This window comes from Ailuropoda melanoleuca, chromosome 4 (assembly GCF_002007445.2).
Source record: "Ailuropoda melanoleuca isolate Jingjing chromosome 4, ASM200744v2, whole genome shotgun sequence".
Lineage (NCBI taxonomy): Eukaryota > Metazoa > Chordata > Mammalia > Carnivora > Ursidae > Ailuropoda > Ailuropoda melanoleuca.
The window spans coordinates 66,940,790-66,963,785 of NC_048221.1; the positions used below are offsets into that span (position 1 = coordinate 66,940,790).

The following is a 22,996-nucleotide window of genomic DNA, read 5'->3' on the forward strand; positions in this document are numbered from 1 at the left end:
AAATTTTAATTGTGCAAAATACATGTAATATAAAATCACCATCTTAACCATTTCTGAGTGTACAGGTTAGTAGCATTAAGCACGGTCTCGTCGTTGTGCCATCATCACTACCATCCATCCACAGAACTCCTTTGATCTCCCCAAGTGGAAACTCTGCTAATACACTGAATTAATGAATTGCCATTGTCAATAACTCCCATCTCCCCCTCCCTTGGTCCCTGGCAACCACCACTCTTCTTTCTGTCTCTATGAATCTGACTGTGCTAGGGACCTCGTATAGGTGGAATCATCTAGTGTTTATCCTTTCGTGTCTGGTTTATTTCACTTAGCATTCTGTCTTCAGAGGTTCATCCATATTGTAGCATGTGTCAGAAATTCTTTCCTTTTTAAAAAGGAATTTCCTTCCTTTTTATGACTGAATACTATTCCATGGTGTATATATATACATAATGGAATGATATTCCATGGTGTGTGTATATGTTTTGTGTTTCCATTCATCCATCAGTGGACACCTGGGTTCCTTCTACTTTTTAGCTGTTGCCAGTAGTGCTGCTTATGAAGATATTCATAATTCGAATTCCTGCCTTGAGTTATTTTGGGAATATACTCATTTCATCCTTTTTGAACATAAACCACACAGAAGTACATTTTGCATCAGACCCTATGAAAGTGTATGTACTGAATGGAATCACAAAACATTACCTACAACTACTCTGACATCTTCTATTCTTATTTAAGATTTTAAAATATAGGTCAAACCACACCAGTCCGCCTTTGCCAGCCAATGTTCCCAACACACTACAGGTTACTGACCAACTGATGATTCGTAGTCTGTGCCAAAGGAGTGAGGAAGCAGAAGGAAATCACGTGCGCTAGCCCCCCCATGTTTCCAGCCCTTACTCAGTCACCTTAGGTAAACGACCTCCTCAGGCCTCCCCGTAGCCTCAAAAGGGAGTTCTTCCTTCCTCATCTTTTACAGATGAGGAAACTGAGACTGAAAGAGTATAAGAAGCTTGTCCAGAGATTTGTATCCAGTGAGTCTGTTCCCACTCGGCTCTGCCACAGGCCCACACTACCGGAGTGCGGCTAGTTTAAACCCTGCAGTACACCCCTCAGAGAAGCTATAAGTGTTCTCACAGGACCAAGGAAAGCCTGAGCTCGAAGGAGGCCTGACAGCTCAGAAAATTTTAGGACCCGTTCACAGACTCAAGAAGGTAGATAGTTGGAGTGTACGATGCACGAGAAGGATGAGCTTTTCAGTGACCCCTAAGTAGATAGCATAAGCAGCCGCTCCCCTCACTTAATGATTAAGGTGGGCACAGTTTCTAGACGTGAGTTTGGCACCTCTGCAATGAGCAATTCGAGTCCACAGAGACATTAATTAATAAACTTTAGCTACTCTGTATTCGCTGTGGCTTTAGCAGATGGCAACATTTTTCTGAGGAGTCACTTGGGCCATGGGAGAGTGTGGTAAATCAATAAATATTACCATATTTATTGATTGCAGTGGGTAATCAATAAATATTGCCTGGCATTAGCAGACTGATTATGCTTCCTCCAAATGTTTTCTTTTATAAAGCTTCTTCATGCTCTTGTGCTGAAGCTTTGCCCAGCTATTTAGAACATAATACATACGCAATAAGAAATTGTGGGTATGAATCAACGAATGAATGCAGAATAACACAAAGGATGGTTGGAATACATTTGCTATGCATTTTCTTATCTTCTTTCAGAAATACCACTAGCGATTTGTTCTTTCTCTTCTACAGATTTTGATTAAGATGTAAACCTCCAAAGTGCAGAGCTTATATATTTACAGATTGAACTCTCTCCCTCTCCCCGTCCCCAGCTCACACAGACTCTCTTTGCTTCTAGTGCTAATCTCTTCCCAGGCAGCCTGGTACCATTATGATACTTTCCAGGCATTAAATGCCTGTTTTGTGCCAGACGCTGTACTGGACATGTTGTCTTATTTAATTCTTACAATAATCCAATGAGGTGTATTATTGCATTATTACATCCCATATTATAGAACAGAAAATCGAAGTCTCAGAGTTGCAAGTTGACTCAACATTTCGCAGTTGGCTGTGGCCTCAATCTCAGCTAGGTCAGCAAGCTCCAGAACCACTTGCAGGAACCACTTTCAGTCTGTGGCCTGGTGCAGGGGGCACATGAAGCAGAAGCTATTTTAAGGGAGAAATCCTGTTTCTGCGCAAAGGGCTGGTATGTCCCTAAAAGCCCTTAATATCTGCCCTCCCTCCATATCATCAAGAAGACTGTGTCCCAAAGAGCTTGGGAGGAGGCAGGAGGTTATAGACAGTAAGGAAGGGTAGCATTACTGCACAGCGTTAGAGATCTTGGAAAGAGCAGAGGCTGGAATCTGGAATTCATCTGACAATCCAAGTAGCTGGCAGAAGTAAAAGGACAGCTTCCCACCCCTCGCCACCTGCTCACCTCAGAGGGCCTTCTGCTGTTGGCAGAGTATATTTTGCTAAAGCAGAACTCACATGATCCCACCAAAGCATGTAAAATATTTAAGCCTCTGCCCTCAAGGTTCTACCACAGAGAATTCCACCCCCACTTTGAACTTCTTAAATAGCTGAAATAGACAAAGGAACAGGGAAGGTAGGGATCGTGGGCAGGCGACCAAACTTTCACACACGTGCACGCACTCATCTATGTTAAACAGGCCATCCCTGCTTTAAAAATGAGGACTTGGTGGGACTTAAAGCATTTTTTTAGAATAGTAAACGTGTTGGTATATCATGATTAAGAGGTAACAAATCCTGAATAGTACCTAGCCAGTCTGTGTGCTAAATGCCTAATAAAAATCGGATAACTATATACTCTAACAGTGATGCAGGGACGACAGGTGTAAACTGAAACATAATATCACCCTGTAGATGAATCAACTCTTTAAATCTTCATAGCAACCAGAAAAGTAGACAGTATTAGAATCTCTCTTTTTATAGATAAAGAAAGTAAGTCTCGGGGAGCACACAGTAGTGTGGCCCAGCCAGGATATTACCCTAGCGGTATCTGACTTGAAAGCACTCTTTCTGCAGACACCTGAGCTGCATGGTAGAGTAGACCCAGCACTGCTGGACTCCATTCCTGATTCAAAACACAAACAAATGAAGTTCAAAGTGACCAGATGGCAGGAAACCCAGTGACCGGGGACGATTTCATTTGAAAGTCTGTTTAACACTTAAGCTTAGAGGATTGAGTTAGATTAATTAGCTTGTAGGGATGGGGGAAAGAGTGTTATTCATTTGCTTTTGGAGTTGGGGAGAGTAAAGATAATAATAAGCAAGGTGAGAAAGAAAAACAACCAATAGTTTGGTTGAACTGTTAACCAAATAACTTCACTTCTTGAAACAATCTGATGCTAATTTCACACAACCCGAGAAGTTTTATACTCTGAAAACAAAGAGAAGATTTTTTAATGGATAAATACATAAAATACTGTTATTTATAATTTTGAAAATATAAATATACCATCCATTTGGCCACAGGAAAAAAATCATTTTTCTCCTGGGCCAATTGTAAAAATGGAGCCAATCTCTGATTTTGTGAGTTTTGTTTTCCTGTTGACAGTTTGGGCTATGATCCTCACCCCCAAAATTTACTGAGCACTTTACTATGTGGTAGGCACTATTCTAAGCATTTTACTCGTATTATTCTCACAGCTCTCTGGAATGGTTATCTCCATTTACAGATAAGGGAAATGATGCACAGAGAGGGTAAGTAACTTGGCCAGCGTCACACAGCTAGTGTGTGACAAAGCTGGGATTTGAATTTAGTTTGATTCCTGAACCCGTACTTTTAACCCCACTTTCATACATTCTCCATTCTGACTATCAGACTTCAACATATTTTCAGAATACTGAATATTAATATGTCTTTGAACAAGAGAACATCATTTCTGAATTACATGTCCCCCTTGGGTATACTTAGATGTTGGAAAATACACTTGAATTAATAATTAATGTAATTAAGATCTTCATCTTATCTTTAAATGTCTGGAGCATATCAATATTTTCATCTTCCCTTTCAAAATGTCCAAGAGGTGATCATTTTATTACATTTTGAAGTACAATTGAATTCTATTGCTTTTCCTAATAATTACTATTACTAACCATGCTAAATTGCCTCAGAGTGGGAACTATAGAGAGAAGACTCTTTCAGTGCCTTTGAAAATATTAAATTGGATGTACAAATTTTGAAGGAGAATGATTGATTAAAACTTGAGTATTTGTTTGGTTTTGTGGCTGGATTACGATCCCATGCTGTCTGCGGGACCCATTTTGCAAGTTCTGGACTCAGGTGATCCAGAGCTGAAACCCTGTGGACTTCTTCAGACAGTGTCAGGATGTGGTATGCTCTGTGGGGCTGTTAGTAAAACTGGATGGTCAAAAATAAGCCAATGCCATAGAGAGTTATGCCTAGACAAAAAGCATTCAGTAGGATAGGAATGGAAATTTCTCTTTTTCCAGTTGTAAATAGATGTCTTTGTTGTTTTTTTATCCCTTCTGTTTAACCTCCAAACTAGTATTGCCAGATAAAATACAAGGCACACAGTTAAATTTGAATTTCAGAGCAGCAAGGAATAATTTTTTAGTATTAGTATATCCCATGCAATATTTGGAAATAGTTTTTTGGGTTTTTTTAGTATAAATATGCCCCATGCAATATTTGGGACACATTTATATTTTTAAAAAATATTCATTTTTTACCTGAACTTCAAATTTAACTAGGCATCCTGTATTTTTATTTGCTAATTCTAGCAACCCTATCAAATACCACGTAAGTGTTGGACCAGCTGGACTTTAATTTAAAACCATACCTTACCAAAGAATAGAAGATAGGCAAGGTGAAGAAGGGAGAGAAAAGAGAAGGGAGAAGAGATAAAGAGAGAAGAGAGAGATAAAGAGAAGAGAGAGAGAAAGTAAGAAGGAGTTCTGGCAATCTGCCAAATAAAATAACTAACATTTTGCAAGAAAGAAATCCTAAAACTGAGGTCATAGGATGGAAAAAGTCTGTTATACAGACTCTTTAGCCTGAACACTGGCCAAAAATAAAAGCAGGCATCCTATTAACATCTGAATACCAAAGCTCATCCAGGAATGGAAAGATTTGGAATTTGAAGATCCTTAGCATCCAGCTTTGTTCGAATACCACAATTCTTTATTAATTGCGAGGAGGATTTTGTTTTTTCAGTGAGATGCGTAGGTAATTCGATATCAAAGAAAGCTAACTTCATTTTATGTTACTAAAATGCATTTGAAACTTGGTGGATAACCTTTTGTTTGCTTGCCTCGTGCTAAAATGCAAAAAAAGAAAAAAAAAGAAAGAAAGAAACCTATCAGATACCTGATATGGAGAAGAATTTACCTCTGTTTAAAAATCACACAGTTCTGCTGCAAAGCGTCAAGATGGCTTTTTTTTTTTAAGTTAAAAAATACTAACTGACAGCTTCAAGACAGATTTTTTTTTCTTTAATCTCTAACCAGACAAATTACTAGAAGCAAGAAACCTCTTGCCTTAATCTGGACACGTCACAGATGTGACACTGTTCTGTAGGAGATGGCTTTTTAACTGTGGATAGGGGAAAATAACCTTTGGAATTTTTAGGATGTTATTACAAGCAAGTTTACTAGTTTTTGACTTACTAAGCCACAGCTGGAGCCAGCCTTCATCCGGGTAAGAGTATTTTCATACTACTATCATATCTTTTGTATTTTAAGAGTAGGATTATCGCACTTGGGGGAATATGGCCTTTGAGGCTTGTACTGTCTGTTGAGTATGCAAATGTGAATGTCCTGTAAAAGGGGAGAGGAGCTGACAGTTTCCTTCTGTGCCGTAAACTTAAGGACTTCAACAGATGATACATTGGGGCTGCTGGAGCAGGAATTGGATCACACCATCATGTGGGATAAAAGAAAATTTTGTATTTCTTTGAGAGGCATTAAAAGGGCTGGGCTTATGGCCTCCCTCAGAGCCAAGCAGCTATGTGACAGGCTCTCATTTCTGTAATTATTGTATTGTTCCTGTTGCTTTAAAAAAAAAAATCGACCAAACAGTACAAGGAATTTTCTGGCCGAATTATGAATCTGTATGACAATATTTTCTTTCAGGTTAGTTTAATAAGAACCATCATTGCTTTTTCTACCCTCTTTCCTCCATTCTGCATCTTTGTTTCTTTTATAAGATACATTGTGTCATTCGTTCAGAGAATGAACAATGTTATTCTGTATGTTTTTCCCTGAAAAAGACCAAAAAATTTCAAAGCCAGGCTCTCTCCAAAGAGCCACAGATGGCATCCCCACAGGCCTGGCCGCCTGTGGAAATGCACTGAGAAGTCACAGAGAAACACATCAGTCCACCTGTGACAGCCAGGTTAGGAGCAGATGCTGTTTCAATAGGAGAAATGTCCAAAGGAAATTGTCAAGTGACATAAGTAACAGAGAACCAGTCGGTACAGTGAATTTCAGCATTCTATCCAACTAGTTGTTTGTTTGTGGGGTTTTTTGTTGGTTTTGGGGGAAGGGGGGTGGGTTTTTTTTTTTTTTACCCAGTCCAGTCTCTTTACTGTGGTTCTTATCCAGGGTGCACATCAGATCTTCTGGGGAACTTGTGCTCTGCAGAGCCTCAGTTAATCAATGCCTGTCCCTGTGATTCTGATACACATCCTGGGTTGAAAAACAATGCTCAGGAGGTCCCAGACCCAGCTAACCTTCAGAATCACTGAAAGGACTTTAAAATGCAGCTTCCTGGATCACTCCACCAGAGATTCGGATTGGGTGTGGCTGGGGTTGGGCCTAGAAATAAGTATTTTTGAAAAGTTTCACAATTAATTTTGATGATTAGTCAGATCAGGAAAACCACCTTTGCCCTAACTGAGTCATGTTAATTTCAGCAAAAAAAGAGTTTTTTGATTAAAAAGAAAAAGAATCTGGTCCTGAGTACGGTACTTTTGGAGCAACACCCTATGTTTCCATTGTCTTCACCTTAAACTTTTTCCTAGCTTTATCCCCACCTGCTTCTCTCCCGTCTTGGGGGAAGAAATGTCTGATCCTTTTCTCCTCTGGTGCCCCTCACCTCATCTGCCTCCTCCTATCTTGTTCTTTTCTTAGGTACTCTTCCTACCTGGGCCTACAGTCTGTTCATATTTTCCCAAACAAAACAACAACAGTCCCAGCCATCAACCATTGCAGCTGCTCTACTCTCAAGGGTCCTCTTCCTGACCACCTGTCCACTACCTGTCTGCTACTTGTGGGCCACCATGACCTATTTGTCCCTGGGCCAAACTAGTGGCCCTTTCTGAGTCTTTAACTCCTGTGATGTCTTTGCAGCCTGTGACCCTGTTCATCGATCATGCCCTCTTTGAACCATCTGTTCCTTGTCTGCCACCCTACAAGGGTTCAGTCTTTAGTCTGTTTCTTTTTTTCTACATCCTTCTCATGGTGATCTTATCCATTCCCATAGCTTTAACTCTCATCTCTGTCCAGATGCCTCTCAAATTGAGATCCGTAACTCTGATGTCTTCCTTGAGCTTCTAGCCAGTCTTTCCTGCCACCTGCTGAGACCCCAAATCCTACGTATTCAGAATCTAATATTCCTCTCCATTCTTGCCCCCTGCTCTTTCTTTTATATCACCTATTTTTGCTAACAGTGACCTCCACATGCAAAACCATGGTCTCTCTCCCCTTCCTTGGCCCCAAGACTTGGTTACTTGCTATATCCTATCAAGTTCTATGCCCACAGCTTCTATATAATTCTTTTTCTGTAAGTCTCTATGGCCACCTGAGTTTAGGCCTTCCCTTCTCCCTTCCCTGTCCTCTATAAAAGCCTGATCTCCCTACCCCTCCCCCATTTCTTCATACCATCTCTATGAAGCTGCCAGATTAATTTATCAAGTACAGTTCTGGGGCTGCCTGGGTGGTGCAGTCAGTTAAGTGTCTGACTCTTGGTTTCGGCTCAGGTCATGATCTCAGGGTCATTGGATCGAGCCCCATGTCAGGCTCTGAGCTCAGAGGGGAGTCTGCTTGAGACTCTCTTTCCCTCTCTCTCTGCCCCTCCCCAACCAGATAAATAAATTTAAAAAGGTACAGTTCTGATCATGCCACTTCTCTGCTCTAAAATGTTTGGTAACTATGTACTGACAAAAATTGAGTCCAAATTCCGAACCTGGATTTTAGAATCTTTTGCGATCTTCCCCTGTTTCTTTTTCTAGCTTCATCTTACACAACCTACCCTCAATCCCCACATACCCAAAGCACGATCCAAACTGGTACTTGCTATTCCTCTGTGGTGCTCTGGGATCTTTCTTCTACCTACCTCTGTTCGTGCCATTCGCTCTGCTGAAAGTGCATTCTTCTAATTCTCCCGAGAGTCTTTCTTGGTTCTCACATGAGATCCTCTCCTACTTCTGTGATAATGCTACACATGTTTCAAATTCTAGCTCAGTTTCTCTACCATTACACCAAATATATACTGATTTTGCCCCTAATATATTTCCTCATAATATAATGGATATTTTAGTAATAAATATATGATAGGCATATAAAATCACTACAAAATGAAAATTCACCTTAGTTATTGCCTGAACATTTTGAAATGTGGGTTAGTCAGGCATTAGCACAGTGACCTAAGAACATAATGCATCTCGTGGTCTAGAACTGTATACTTTCATCCACTGACTAGGTGAACCCAGGGGCTAGAAATGCAAAAAAGGGCAAGAAACATGATTAGTTGCTTTATTGGTTGTAATTTCTAGAATTCAGAGATAAAATAGGAACCAAGTTCTGAAAGTCAAGTGGCTCTCCATGGTGAAATCTGTACCTTCCAATACCCAGTACTTCATTTTACCCAATTGCAACCAAAAACATGACACAATATATTGATGTTGACCTTCTGCCTAGGGCTTTTGTGTTACATCTGAGGTCTAAGCCACGGTCCGTGGTTATATTCTTATGCTTTCTTAAAGTACATCTATGGACATAAAGGAGGGTGTGTTATGTAAGATAAGCTTTAGGCCTGGTGCCTGTGTCAGATAAGGTATTATTGGATGCAGTAATGGCTCCAAGGCCTCAGAGTCACACTGGAAGTTCAGAGACCACAGGGCTTGAATACTTCAGACTTAAACTTCTAAAACTATTCCAAACCCAGGTGAATAGGTGAAGATAGTTTTCACAGTAGAGAGGATGAAGGAACTTAAATAGAATTAAAGTTTCTACATTTCACTCAAAGTGGGTACCAGTAGGCTGTGATAAGTGATCTATGTGTGGCAATACAGAGAACAACCTTAAGAAAACAATACAAGCAATATACTCAAAAATATTATAAATAAATCAAAATGGAACTCTAAAAACTTTTCAGGTAGCCCACATGAAGGCAAGAAAAAGAAAGAGGAGTAAGAAACAAAAGATAAAAATGGTAAATAACTGATAATATGGCAGACTTAAACCCTAACATATCAATAATTACATTCAATGTAAATGGTCTAAATACACCAATTAAAATACAGAGATTGGTAGAGTGGATTTTTAAAAAATGATCCAGCTACTTAGTGTCTACAAAAAACTCATTTCAAACACAATGGCATATGTAGGTTAAAAGCAAAGCTATCAAAAAGAGACATCATGTAAAAATTAATTTAAAAATTAGGAATGACTATATTAATATTTTAAAAGTAGGTTTAAGAGCAAGGAAAATTACAAGGGACAAAAAGGGAAATTACATAATGATAAAAGGATCAATCCACCAAGAAGATATACCAACCTGAAATGTATATTTAGAATCAAAACCACTTCAAAATACGTGAAGCAAAAGCTGATGGAGCTGAAGAGATAAATAGACAAATCCACAGTTATAGTCAGGGATTACAAAACCCCAGCCTCAGCAAGTAATAGACTACTAGACAGGAAATCAACAATGATATAGAGGAATTGACCAATACCATCAAGCAACAGGATCTGTTAGAATTAATTAATAGAACAGTTCACCCCACAACACTTAGAACATACATTCTTTTCAAGTACCCATGGAACATTCACCAAGATAAGCCTTATTCTGGGTCATAAAACAAACCTTAACAAATTAAAAAGAATAGAAATCATATACAGTATATCCTCTGACCATAACAGAATCAAACTAAAAATAAACAACAGAAAGACAACAGGAAAATCTCCAAACACTTAGAAATTAAACAGCTTACTTCTAAATAACCCCATAGGTCAAAGAGGAAATTTCAAAGGAAATTTATAATACACATAAAAATGATTGAAACTGAAAACACAACATATCAACGTCTTATGGGATATGGCTAAAACAATGTCAAGATGGAAATTTATAGTACTAAATGCTCACATCAGAAATGAGAAAATATCTCAAATCAATTATCAAAGTTCTGCTTTAAGAAACTAGAAAAAGAAGAGCAAAATACACCCAAAGCAAGCAGAAGAGAGGAAATAAGAATAAAGCTAAAATTGATGAAACTGAAAACAGGAAAACAGTAGAAAAAATTAAGCAAAAAGCTGATTCTTTGAAAAAATTAATAAAATTCCAGCAAGATTGAAGATAAAAAGAGAGAAAAATAGAAATAACCAATATCAGGAATGAAACAAAAGATATTACTGTAAGACCCTGTAGATATCAGAAGGATAAGGTAATCCTATGAACATAACTCTACACACATAAATCTGGCAATTTACATGAAATGGATCAAATCCTTGAAAACCCACAAATTATCAGAACTCAGCCAAGCTAAAATAGTTAACCTGAATAGCTGTAGAACTGTGAAAGAAATTTACTTTGACATTTAAAAATCCCCCCCAAAAGAACTCTCTAGGCACAGATGTTTTCCTGCAGAATTTTATCATTTATATAAAGAAATATTAACATTTAATTTTGTACTGTCTTTTCCAGATAAGATTCCCAAATCATATGAGGCCAGTATTACCCTGATGCCAAAACCAGACAAAAACAAAACAATAATAATATAGATCAATATCTCCTGTAAATTTAGAAATTAAAAAAATTTTTTTTCAAGAAAATTTTAGCAAATTGAATCCAACAATGTATAAAAAGAATAAGATACCATGCATCCATTTATACCAGGTAGGCAAGGCCGGTTCAATATGTGAATATCAGCCCATATAATCTATTATATCAACAAACTAAAAAGGAAAATGCATATAATCACATGCATTGATGCAAAAAAAAAAATTTTACAAAATTTGACACCTATTTGACACCAATCTTATTCAATGTAACACTGAAAGTTCTAGCCACTGAAGTAGGGCAAGAAATAGAAATACGTACTGGAAAAGAAGAAACACAGCCGTCTCTATTTGGATACAACACGCGTGTCTGTATGGAAAATCCCGAAGAACCTACCAAATAGAACTAACAAATGAGTTCTGGAAGATTATAGGATATACGATCAACAAGAATCAATTGCATTTCTGTGTACTGACAAGTAGGAACCAAAATAAAATATAATACCACTTACAATTGCTTCAAAGAAAGCAAAATACTTAGGTATAAATCTAACAAGTATACAAGGTCTCTGTGATGAAAGTTACAGAATACTGATGCCTGAATGCCTAAAATGTTCTCACTTGACGTCCACAACTGTGTGTCAGCGCTGTGGATCATCTCTCCTTGCAAAAGAGTGTTAACTCTGATCTGTGGTGATCCTTGGACATTTCTGGGTAAATACATGAAAGATCAAGTGCTTAAGTGGATAAAAATTATTGGTAGCATCTACACTGATATAAGTTTTCCACTGTCTCAATATCAAAAGCCCAAGAATGCCTAGATTCCCAAAGTGAGTCAGTGCTTGGATTGTTTTGCATGAACGTACTTAGCCAGGATCAACAACATTGGACTTGAGCTAGAGGTGGAATTTCCAAATTTTCAAATGTTTGGTGACAGCCATTCAGCACCCCAACACTGGGCAGTCCAAGGCATGAGTCACAGGCAGACTTTTGAACAGTCCGTGTGCGCTGATGAGATGCCCAGATTGGCTCCATTGTTAGTGGTGCGGCAAGACACGTAGCTGCCCCAGGAGCTGGGAAATAAGCTTTAAAAAAACACAAACAGCCTGCTAAAACAGTGGCCCAAAGGCAATGAATGGGTAGAGATGCCTGTTAGAGAATTTTCTTTCTTAGAACAGAGTTTTCAAACTGGGCAGTTTAAAGATGTTCTGATTCCGGGAACTTTGGGTTTGCTCCAGGATCAAGACAGCACTGGGCTACTGCCCAATCCTACAGACGATACACCCTTGGAATTCTATTTTGAACAGCCTGGGAATATACAGAGAAGTTTTAGAGAAGGAAAAAGCAGACGTAAGCATCATAGAGCATCATAGATGAGACCTCGTGATGCAGGCAGTAGATATATTGGCAGCACGCAAACACACAGTCAGGTATCTGGTTACTGCCTTATGCATGGTCATAAAGCAGTGTTTTTCAAAGCACTTTCAGTTCTGTTACATCACCCTGTCTTCAACAACATGTAAAAAAAGCAGACGTGGTTTTATTATGTCTGTTATAAGTACTTAACACCAGAACCAGGAGAAGGACTCAGCCCCTCAGCTCTGAGATACCTAGCAGAGCTGTTAGAGCCTGAAAGGAGTTAACAGAGCCTGGATCCTTAGCATGACCTATTCTTCTGTTTTGATCCCAAGGGCCTTTCTACAGAACAGAATGTCTTGCTTATTTTTTGAAGAAGAATTAGCCTTTACAACAGAAGTATGTACAGAAACCTAACTCATGATCTTAACTAACTGCTCTTCCTTACCACATTTGCTCTATAGACCTGAAACTTGCATTTCTTTTTTTCTGATAAACTCTAGGCTTTTACAGATGGTCCTTGGGTTGGAAAGTCTTTTTCGAGGTAGGATAGCTACAATCTCAAACACACACACACACACACACACACACACACACACACACACACACCACTCCCCATTCCCAGAGCAGGGATGGACACAAGGCCATCTCATTCACCTGCAGTGCTGCCCAGCTAAGTAGGTGGCAGGACCCCACATGGCATCGAGAATTCTCAAATCTGCAGGAACCCAATCCAAAATCTTGTGAAACTCCTCCTCTCCAGCTTTCTCCTGCTTCTATTCTCTGCCTGTGAAGACCCAAGTGACCGTCTTTCCCTTGGGGTGGGAAGCAAAGAGTTAAGAGACCTGATGCCTTCAGATCTTATAGGCATGGAAAGGGCCTCACCCCCTCAGAAGAAATAGAGGAAAAGGAGAGCAAAGGGAGCAACAAGGCTAGCCAGCTTCTTCTCCACAGCCATCCAGAATTCCACCAGTCCACAAAAATGCCACGCTGTGCTGTAAATGTGCAGAACTTTCATTAGTCCAAATTCTGGGCTCCCAGAGACCACACGTCTAGAGCAGAAGTAGGAAGAAAGAGCAATACAGTAGGACAATACGTATAACTTGATTCTCTTTTGTGGCAAACTAAGTGAGTGCAGATGTGCCTGTGTAGACTGGAAACGCATACCCTGGATTGAGCCTTTTACATTAAATGTAACGCAGAGTTTAAATAATAGAAGCATAGGATAACCTGGCTTAAAATTAAATACCGTTCAGCTAAGATGCAGTGATTTTAGCTTCCTGGGCACAAACTACCGAATCTTGCTGCTGTAACAGGCAGCAACGTTGGTGTGAGAAGACGGAGGATGAACGTACTTAGCCAGGATCAACAGCATTGGAAAGTGTCTTAATGAAACTTTCTACAGTTCTTCCAGACAGCTGAGATTTTATGTGATAATCTGCCAAACTGATTTCTTGGGCAATTCATTTGTGAATTTTATCTGCACACTCACCAAAAAATAATAATAATAATAATTTTGTTTGAACGGGTTTGGACAGCTAACTGTTGTGTGAGGCCATCAGACCGTGAAGAGTGAGTGTGCCCTGTGGGAAGGTGGTGACTGGTGTTCAGTAAGTGCCCTGTTGGAGTGGTTTGGGGTGTCTCCCCACACAGGCAAGTTTTCATGCTTCTCGGGAGTTCTTTAGCTAGGGAGAGGAATTCTGTGATTCATCATCTTTATTTTTACAGACACTTAATTTCAGCTTCTCCTTTAGTTCTATTTTATGGCAGGCAGGTGCTCATAGGTGCTCGTGAATTCTCAGAATTCTATATTACCGATGTAATCCCATCTATAGTGAAGATAGAGTGCTGTTTTGTGAGTTTGAGAAATATTCTGTTTATTAAGGTTGTTGGAACTAACCGTGGTCATTTATAATGAAAAAAGTGGACGCAGGTGTAACCCTACCTCCTGCATCCTGTGTAGCTCTGGGTATGCACGGAAACTCAGAGTTTTTACAGAAAAATACATTTCCTGGATATTTTTTTCTTTGCAATTTAAAGGCGTACTTCCAGCCCATCTCAAGAGCTCTCACTAAAAAGAATATATTTATGCTCGTATATGTAGGTACCTGGCATTAATCCCCTGGTCATTGGTAAGCCGGTGAATTAAATGAGTCAAGCTGTATGTATGCAGGTAGAAGTATGGAGTGTACGAGGGTCCCACCTGGGAGACTCACCTGAAGGGAAGCCTGAGCCATCTGAGGTATGAGACTGGCCCAGCTGCGGCATCTAGAGCTTACCCAGTCCCGGAGCCCCCACGCACGGGTGGAGTCTGAGCTGAGAGAGGTTCTTAGTGTAGAGCACACACCAGGTGTCAAACAATTTGTACAAACAAAAACAAAAACATAGACAATCTCCGTAATTTTTATTGATTGCATATTGAAATGACAATATTTGGGGGTATATTGGGTTAAATATATTATTAAAATTAATTTCACCATTTTACTTTTTTGACATACATACTAGCAATTTTAAATTACATAGGTGGTTCATATCTATTTCTGTTAGCACTGTTCTAGAGAATCCTCTGGCGTGTGGGGTGGGCAAGGCGAGGTCCTATGGAAAGCAACGCAATTTCAACTGATTACTAGGCATCCCTCGGCAGCCCTACCCAGGGGCTTCTCCTTGGCTGCCCTTGATAGCTTCAACACACACCCAGCACAGCCCGTGGCCAGCTTCCCTCTCCTCACCCGTTGCCAGCTGTCCCCTGAGCCTCTCCCTCCCTCCAGCATGGCCCCATACTCCAGACAGCTCACATTCTGTTGGCCTGAGCATTTCCTCTCTCCAGCAGAAAACGGGAGAGTCTTTGGTTAACCGACCCATCTTCCTTAGAAGGCTTTCCTTTAAAGTATCAACCCACAATCTCTCCCTCAACTCAGATGTTTTAAAAGCTCTGAAGGCCTGAAATTGAAACAACAACAGACTCACTTGGTAGAACTGGCTGCAGGTTATTTAGAGCTTTGATCTCACTTCCTGTGACTGTTCATTAGACAGCCCCACAACCTGCCCAGGTGTTGTAGAGTGTGCGATGGAGGCATCAGTTTGCCTTTCTAAAAAGAAGTTCTGAATCCCCAAACACATCCAGACCTGAGAGTTTCAGAAGGCGTTATGGACCTGAAGCAGTTTTTCCCTCCCTTAAAACCTGGCTTCCCTCACCCATCCAGGCTGCCTTAAAGATCATCTTCCTGCAAGACAGGCTTAACCAGGTCATCGTCCTCCTTTCAGTCCTTTTAAGGACTCCCACGGCCTCCAGGCCAGGTCCCAGCTCCTTCACAGCTGTCCAGGCTTCTCATCAGCAGGTATTGATCACCTGCGACAGGTAGGCCCTCAGACAGGGGTTGTGGGGCCTCAAGACACTTGGAATACAGTCTCTGACCTTAAAGAAGGGAGATGAAACACCAGGAACTACAGTGAACAATAAAAGTGTTCAAGGCAAACGTGAAGGAAAGCTGCTGCAAGCGCAGGCCAAGTAAGAGAAGCCAGAGAGCAGAGCAGCAGGGCTCGCCAGTCCTGGCAGCTGGAGGGCAGGAAGGGGGGAGGGGCGGCAGACGAAGTGAAGGGAAGTGCAGTTTCCTGCTCCCCCACCTGGACGTCTGTCTACTTAATGAGGGTTGGCCTATTGCCTGCCTTTCCAGTGGGCCCAAGGGACACCCAAAGGATCCTTCCTTCTAGAATCAAATGTGTTCCTGTGTTTTGTCATTTGAACTGATTCCTTAGAAACACATAACCAGATGTTGAAGTTCATTGTTTCCATCCCTGTGTCATGCTGAGCCCAAATTAATCTCCCAACTCTATTTCCCACTGTCCCTCACCTCTGGACTACACATCAAGTTGCCAGGGGAATTAGTGGGGGTTGTTGGGTAGCCCTTCCCTTCAGTTCCCTTTGTTGAGGTCCTACCGTACACAAGGCTCTGAGCCTACACTATTAGAATCCCGCAGCCCTCAGTCCCTTAGGATACTTATTTTGTCCTTTAACATTTGCAGAGTGTTTTTGTCTACATGATCTTATTCAGTTCCCCAATAATCCTATAAAGTTGAGGAGATGTGTACTATTCATTCTCAGTTTACGGTCAGAAATGGAGGCCTAAAAAGGCCCAATATTTTACTCAGGGCCATCAAGTTAGTAAGTGACAGAGTTAGAAGTCAAAAACTAACTCCAAATCCAGCACATTTTCCAATACGGTAGTCGCTCACTTCCTATATCTCACTAACGTGAGGGGTTAAAAGCTTTATTTTAGGGGCACCTGGGTGGCTCAGTCTGTTAAGCGTCTGCCTTTGGCTCAGGTCATAATCTCAGAGTCCTGGGATTGAGCCCCAAGTTGGGCTCCCCGCCCCGTGGCGAGTCTGCTTCTCCCTCTCCCTCTGTGCACTCTCTCTCTCTCTCAAATAAATAAAATCTTAAAAAAAAAAAGATTTATTTTAATTGACATATTGCAAATTTAAGGGCATTGAGTAGGTATGGACGCATGCCCACTATTGGCCCAGACATGAAACTTTTCTTACCAGTTCCCGAAGCAACGCTGGCAACATTCAGCCACTTTCCAGAATAAATCTTAACAGCTACGCTAAAGAATACCCCAAATTTGTAAAGGAAATGTTGACCCAGCCTTGTGAAACGGCAGAATGGAGCAGGGGAGACAGCAAACAATTTATGAGTATTGGTAGCGAAAACAACCCAGGGTGCTGGATCGGTTAAAAGAGCTGCACTCTTGTGGGTAAATGAAAGGGAGGTGCAAGGCTTTCCTAGATAAATTCCATAGTTATGAGATTACAGTGTATCATATAACCAAATGACAGCTTTTAATGATGTTTTTATTACTGGCAGCGCAAAAGCTTTCGTACAAGTATTGTTTCTCAGAACCACAGTTCTGAGAGAGTATTTTCTTTTCCCCTTTATAGAGAAGGAAACTGACAGTCAGTATTACCGGCAGGTCACCAAGCAAGTAAAGAACGGTGGGAAGCAAAGCCAGGAGCTCGTCCACTCCCGCTCAGAGCACCTGGGCTACTGTGTGGCTAACTGCTCACAGCTCACACCAGCTATGCCCCGGCTTTATACTGCCACCGGATCAGGGGGTCAAGGGTCACCAGATGGGTCTTCCCTCAGTCAGAATTTGGCCTGAGTCCATAAAATCCTTCGACAGTCTAAAGCACCCATCTCTACTTTCTGGTCTGGAGAGTTCTGAGAAGCACTGAGAAGTAAGAAATATGTATTTACACAGTGAAAAAGGCTGCTTTTATATGGGATCCCTTGACATTGGAAATAATGACACAGTAGGAAATGGAAGAGGTGTTTGGAGTGCTTTTCTTACCAACTTAAGAGTATAAATAAGGTACCAAAAATCACTGCCTTTCGAGTTCATTCTTTTATAAAAAAATAGATTAACAACTTTATTTTTTGGTAATAAGGGAAAAAAAGAACGAAGTACGTAGTATCACAGGACAAAGAGTCACTTTTGGGAGCCATTCCCCTGTTATTGAGGAACCAGCAATACACCTAAGGTCTAGGAATTACAGGACCCAGGAGGCAAAGTCACTTCTCTAATGCTCACCAACTCTATAATTTTTCTTTGGTTGAAATCACCTTGACTTCTGTAAAAAGTATGTGTTTTTCTTTCATAGAAAGGATTTACAATTACTGTAAATAATGATACTAGATAAGAAATCCTAGTGGCATATCAACTGTTTCCATATGAAAATTAGGTTTGGGCATATCCAGTGTTTGCAATATCTGGGGAATAGAAAGAAGGGTTATTTCCAAGAATCCTACGGAAACATACACAGAGAAAAATAACATTTTTCTTGCAGAGTCCTATTTAAAGTTCTCCATCCTGGGTAATAATGTTAACGTTACTATCAGTCAGTCCTGACTTGAGTTGTAGTCAATAATGAAATTCCCGTCTATCTGTTTTTCATCCCACTTCTCCTCTTACTCCATCACCCACTTCTTTTCTCTGTAACCTCAACGCAGTCTATTCATTTCCATTTGGTTCAGTTGGGGAATCTTAATTTGTTTCCTGCTCTGTCCCGGGCCCCGCACTGGAAATAACAAAATAAACATGGGACTGTGGCATGGCCTCTGCTCAAAAGAAGTTCAGCCCGCACAGGGTGAGGCTAAGACATAAGGAAGGCATTTCAGTGGAAGGTGACAGCAGCTCTGGTAGAGGTGTGCATCCAAATGGGCTAAACCCCCGCAGCTGGGAGAACGGCTCCGGCTCGGAGAAGCTGAGCCAGCTGTGGGCTTTCACACTGGGTCTCTTCCCGCTGCATTTAACCTGGTACCTTATAACCTGACTTTCCAGAAGACATGAGAGTTTCAAGCATCGTCTCGGTCCCAGAAGTCTGGAGGAGGAAAGAGAACTACTGGCACCAGCCAAGACAACGGATCCTTGATGGGTTTCAGAGAAGAGGGGACACCAGGGAGGAAGGATCTTCTGGTGGACTTCCTAGGGGAGCGGTTCTTGGGATGGACCCTTAAAGATGTGTGCAATTCAAATTGCAGAGGAAGGAGGCCCAGCATAGCAGGCGAGGACAGAGCACACGGCACTATGGGATTTGATCATGCTCCCTGTCCCAGAAAACTCCTCCAAGGCCTTCATCTGCCAGTCTTCCTCCTGCCACCGCATGTCCCAGGCACAGACGCCACCTCCAACCTCCATAGCCTGGTAACCTCTTCCCAACTGTTGCTGCTGTGGATAGGATAGAAGAGTAGGAATAAAGAACAGGCTGCTTCAGAAGGGGCCAGGAGCAAGGGACAAGCAGAATTCTCTGTCCTGTCTCCCTGGCCCCAGGGGCCACCCCACATTTGGGAGATGTCAACAAAGGCCAGAACCGGATTTAGCAGCTAGGGCTTTTCTCTGCCTTGGGACTCAGTGCTGCAGGGGCAAGAGTTAACAGTCAGATTTGGCAGGAAGAGGCCTCAGCCTGGAGGAGGAGGTGGGGGCCAGGCCAGAAGGCCACACCCTCCCTGGGCTCCAGCAAAGCCCTGACCTTGCCACTCTGGCAGCCTCAGCCACCAGCCCCCGAGGCTGGTGACCAGTCACTGCTTCCAGAAGCTCCACTAAGAAGGGTGAGAAGGCTATTCAGAAGGGTCCTTGACACTTTCCATATTTGAGATCGTGTTAGTTAATTACATGAACACCCTGGGCCCTAATCACTAATTAAATATCGTCCTGAGACAAGACCTTCGTCAGAATGAATTTCCGCCTTCTAGCCAACAGTGCTCCTACTGGGGGAACTTTTCCCTTAAGTTCATTTTTCTCCTGATCCAGTCACACGCTCATAGGCTCTGCACGGCTCATCCCACGTCCCATGGCCTCTCACTGATGGCAGGTGGCCACTTCCTTTGTCACTGCTATTTCCTCACAGGAGGGAAAAGTGGCCGATGACACTTATCCAAGGCCCCTGCTCTCTTGCACAGGTTTTCCTCTGAAGAAAGGGTTGGGGTGCCACCACTGACACCAACAGTTGATAAACCACTGGTCTCGATTGTCACCAAAGCCTCTTTACCTCTAAATCTCTTTTAAGAAGATTTTCCTGGCACACGAGCTCTTTTATGGTCTGAGTCCTCTGACTGTGGTCTTGAGGGAAGGATTCCTTAAGCGAAGGCAGCTCAGAGAGAGCCGGGAAATGCCCCAGCTTGGAGCCCAGCTGGCGACAAGGGCACAGGAGCATCAGCAACACGGGGTGCTCCAAAATGACACTCCCAGACTGCAGGCCACAGAGTTCAGCAAGTACCTGCCTTCGGGGCAGAGCTTTATTATGGTCTCTGTATTTTTCACGAAATAATTAGGCCATAAATACATAGAAAGATGCCATACGGAGCTCTTAGTGCACAAGTAAGACCCAGTTTCCCCCAGAACATCTGACTCAGCATGGGAGGAATAAGCAGTGACTGGACACAGCCTCGTATAGAGACCAGCCGTGGTGGTCAGGCAACCCACAAATTTTCTGGATCAGGGAGTGTGTTGCAGGTGGGAGATGAGGAAATCCTGGTCAAGATTGGTTTGGTAAAGAAAAAGAAAAGGCAGTGAAGGAGCCTCTGATAGGGCTAAAAACTACCTGCTTGGCCTCAGCTTCCTAAGGGACTGGGCCTCTGGGCCCCAAACAATGTCAAGGCAAAGTTAGGGTGAGTCCCTTTAACACATATTCCTTACCTACTGTTGTTGCTGCCTTTTGTGCCCCACACCGAGACATTCAGACAGAATATGCCCCGTTTGCCTGACACCATATCCACGCTGGCATCTTCGTCCTTCCCCATATGGCTCCTCCTGGCCTCCCCCATCCTGCCTTCTCCATCAGAGAAACTAAAAGAAAGAAATTCCAGGGGCACCTGGGTGGCTCAGTTGGTTAAGTGTCTGACTTCAGCTCAGGTCAGGATCTCAGTGTCCGGGGATGGAGTCCCACATCAGCTCCTTGCTCAGCGGGGAGTCTGCTTCTTCCTCTCCCTCTGCCCCCTCCCTGCTTGTGCTCGTGGGCAGCAGGCTCTCTTTCTCAAATAAATAAATAAAATCTTAAAAAAAAAAAAAAAACCACTCCACCATGCCTATATAGATACTCTTCAAAACACAGATTTAATCTTTTTTAAAAACACTTTATTTATTTACTTATTTATTTATTTGAGAGAGAAAGAGAGCACAAGCGGGGGAAGAGCAGAGGGAGAGGGACAAGCAGACTCCCTGCTGAGCGGGGAGCTCAACAAGGGCTTGATCCCACCACCCTGAGATCACGACCTGAGCCAAAATCAAGAGTCAGATGCTCAACCGACTGAGCCACCCAGGAGCCCCTAATCTTTTTTTCATTATTTTTACCTTGTATTAGGATATCTTTAACCAAAATATATTTGTCAAAAGCCAGATCTTTAGTGGGAAAAGATCTGGATAAAAAATCACATACAATACCCCATCATTTCCTGCAGGAATTCTAGCAGCAGGACAGGGCCATTAGCCTAGCACCTTTTATTTCATAAACAGCTACACAGTCGACTGAGGCCCTGGGAGTCTCCGGGTTCTGTCTGAGCCCTTTCCGTTGTTGCTTTTTCTGTAGTAGACAAATTTGCCCAGCCACTTTTTGTTGTTGAAGTTAATAGGCAATAGCTTTAAAAAGTGTGATGATTATAAATTCAATTGCCTCTTACGGTAAATTTTTACATAACTTATTTTGAGCTCATTATTTTTCAGCTCTCTAAAGGCATATTTTAAATAAATTCCATTTCATTTGTAGTCATGGATCAAGTTCTTCTGTGCAGTGTTACAGGTCTTGTCTCTTATTAAGGAAGGGCGTGTGCTTAGGACTTTTCATTAAGTAAATACTTGTGTGCCCCTGGTGCTGGGAACACAGAAAGGAGTGAGGCTGGCACTTCCTTCAAGGAGCCCATGAGTCAGGTAGATGGCAGACTCTGAAGACAGATAATTACACTACAGACCAGCAGATGTGCTAATAGACAAGTACACAGAAGAGGATAATTAATTAAGGTCACTGAGCATCAAGATGATGTGCCCTTTGGGGTGGCATTTGAAGGGTGAGTAATAGATGAAAGCAGGGAACAGAAAGAAGGGCATTTCAGGCAGGAGGGGAGGTCAAGGCTGAAGGTCAGACAAGTGGAACTATACATAGTTTGCACTGTTCCAGTTTTGAATCCAAGGGCTAGGACAGGGTAGCAACTGCAAAGAGCTGAGGCTCTAGAAGAACCTTGTAGGCCTTAACAAGCAGCAGGGACTATGAATTTCGATTTTAGGTGGACTGCAGCAAGATGGACAGTAGAGCCTGGAGGGAGGGAGTTGCTAAGCTCTTCCAGGGAAACCAGAGGTGTGGATTAAAGCCGTATTGTGAGGGGTGGAGGAAGATGGGTTGAAAAGAAAACTGAAGAAATTGAACACACACCTCTAGGAGTTTTATTGTCTGTAAAGAGAAAAGGGAAGAAGTCAGCAACCATGTGCAGATTGCCAACCACAGACCTGGGCACACAATTCAGTAGTTCATGTTGGATTTTAGGTGGGGAGATGAGGGGTTCTGGTTTTGGGCAAATCAAGATGAAGGGACATCCAAGTGGAGATTCATTTATTTTCTCCGCAAACATTTGTTGTGTGGTTATTCCATGGCAGGCATTATGCTATGCCCAGTAGGATAAATGTGGCCCAGAGCCTCCAGGAGGCCATAGTGCCGAAATGCCAGGGTGCACTTGGGCCTGTAGACCTGGCTTTTGGAGGATGAGGTCATAGATGTCAGCCTCAGGAATAGATGAGAAGGGGGAGAAGAGAACTGAGGACAGGATCCTAGGATAACATCAACTTCTGAAGAGTGGCAAAAGGGTAGATTCATCAAAGGAAATGGGAAGTCCCAGATAAAAGGAACCTTAGGGACCAGAGAAGCTGGGCAAGGAACATTTTAAGGAAGGAGTGTTACATGAATGTCGCATAATTCAGTGACATTCAAAAACAAGACAAAGAATCAAAGGTGTCCGTTTCATTTGGCAATCGAGTATCTCTCATAGCCCTAGTGTATACATATGAATATGCAAACGTCTGTCATTTTGAAAGAATTCTGTTCTTGCTGATCAGAATCTGAATGCTTTGTTGGGACTTAAAATGTCTCTTTGGCCA

At 41.9% G+C, this 22,996-nt stretch overlaps 1 protein-coding gene across 8 annotated transcripts in view; it reads left to right on the forward strand.

Moving 5' to 3' along the window:
- The window catches only part of AFF3 (AF4/FMR2 family member 3), a 522,207-nt gene that overhangs the window by 362,100 nt on the left and 137,111 nt on the right, over positions 1–22,996 (forward strand). For 4 of the 8 annotated variants that reach the window (XM_034658987.1, XM_034658988.1, XM_034658991.1 and 1 more), the window contains one exon: positions 3,690–3,743. The exons of the other annotated variants lie outside the window; for them this stretch is intronic. In XM_034658987.1, the coding sequence (XP_034514878.1) occupies positions 3,690–3,743 (54 nt within the window). The remainder of the gene's footprint in view (positions 1–3,689; positions 3,744–22,996) is intronic. 8 annotated transcript variants of the gene reach the window in all.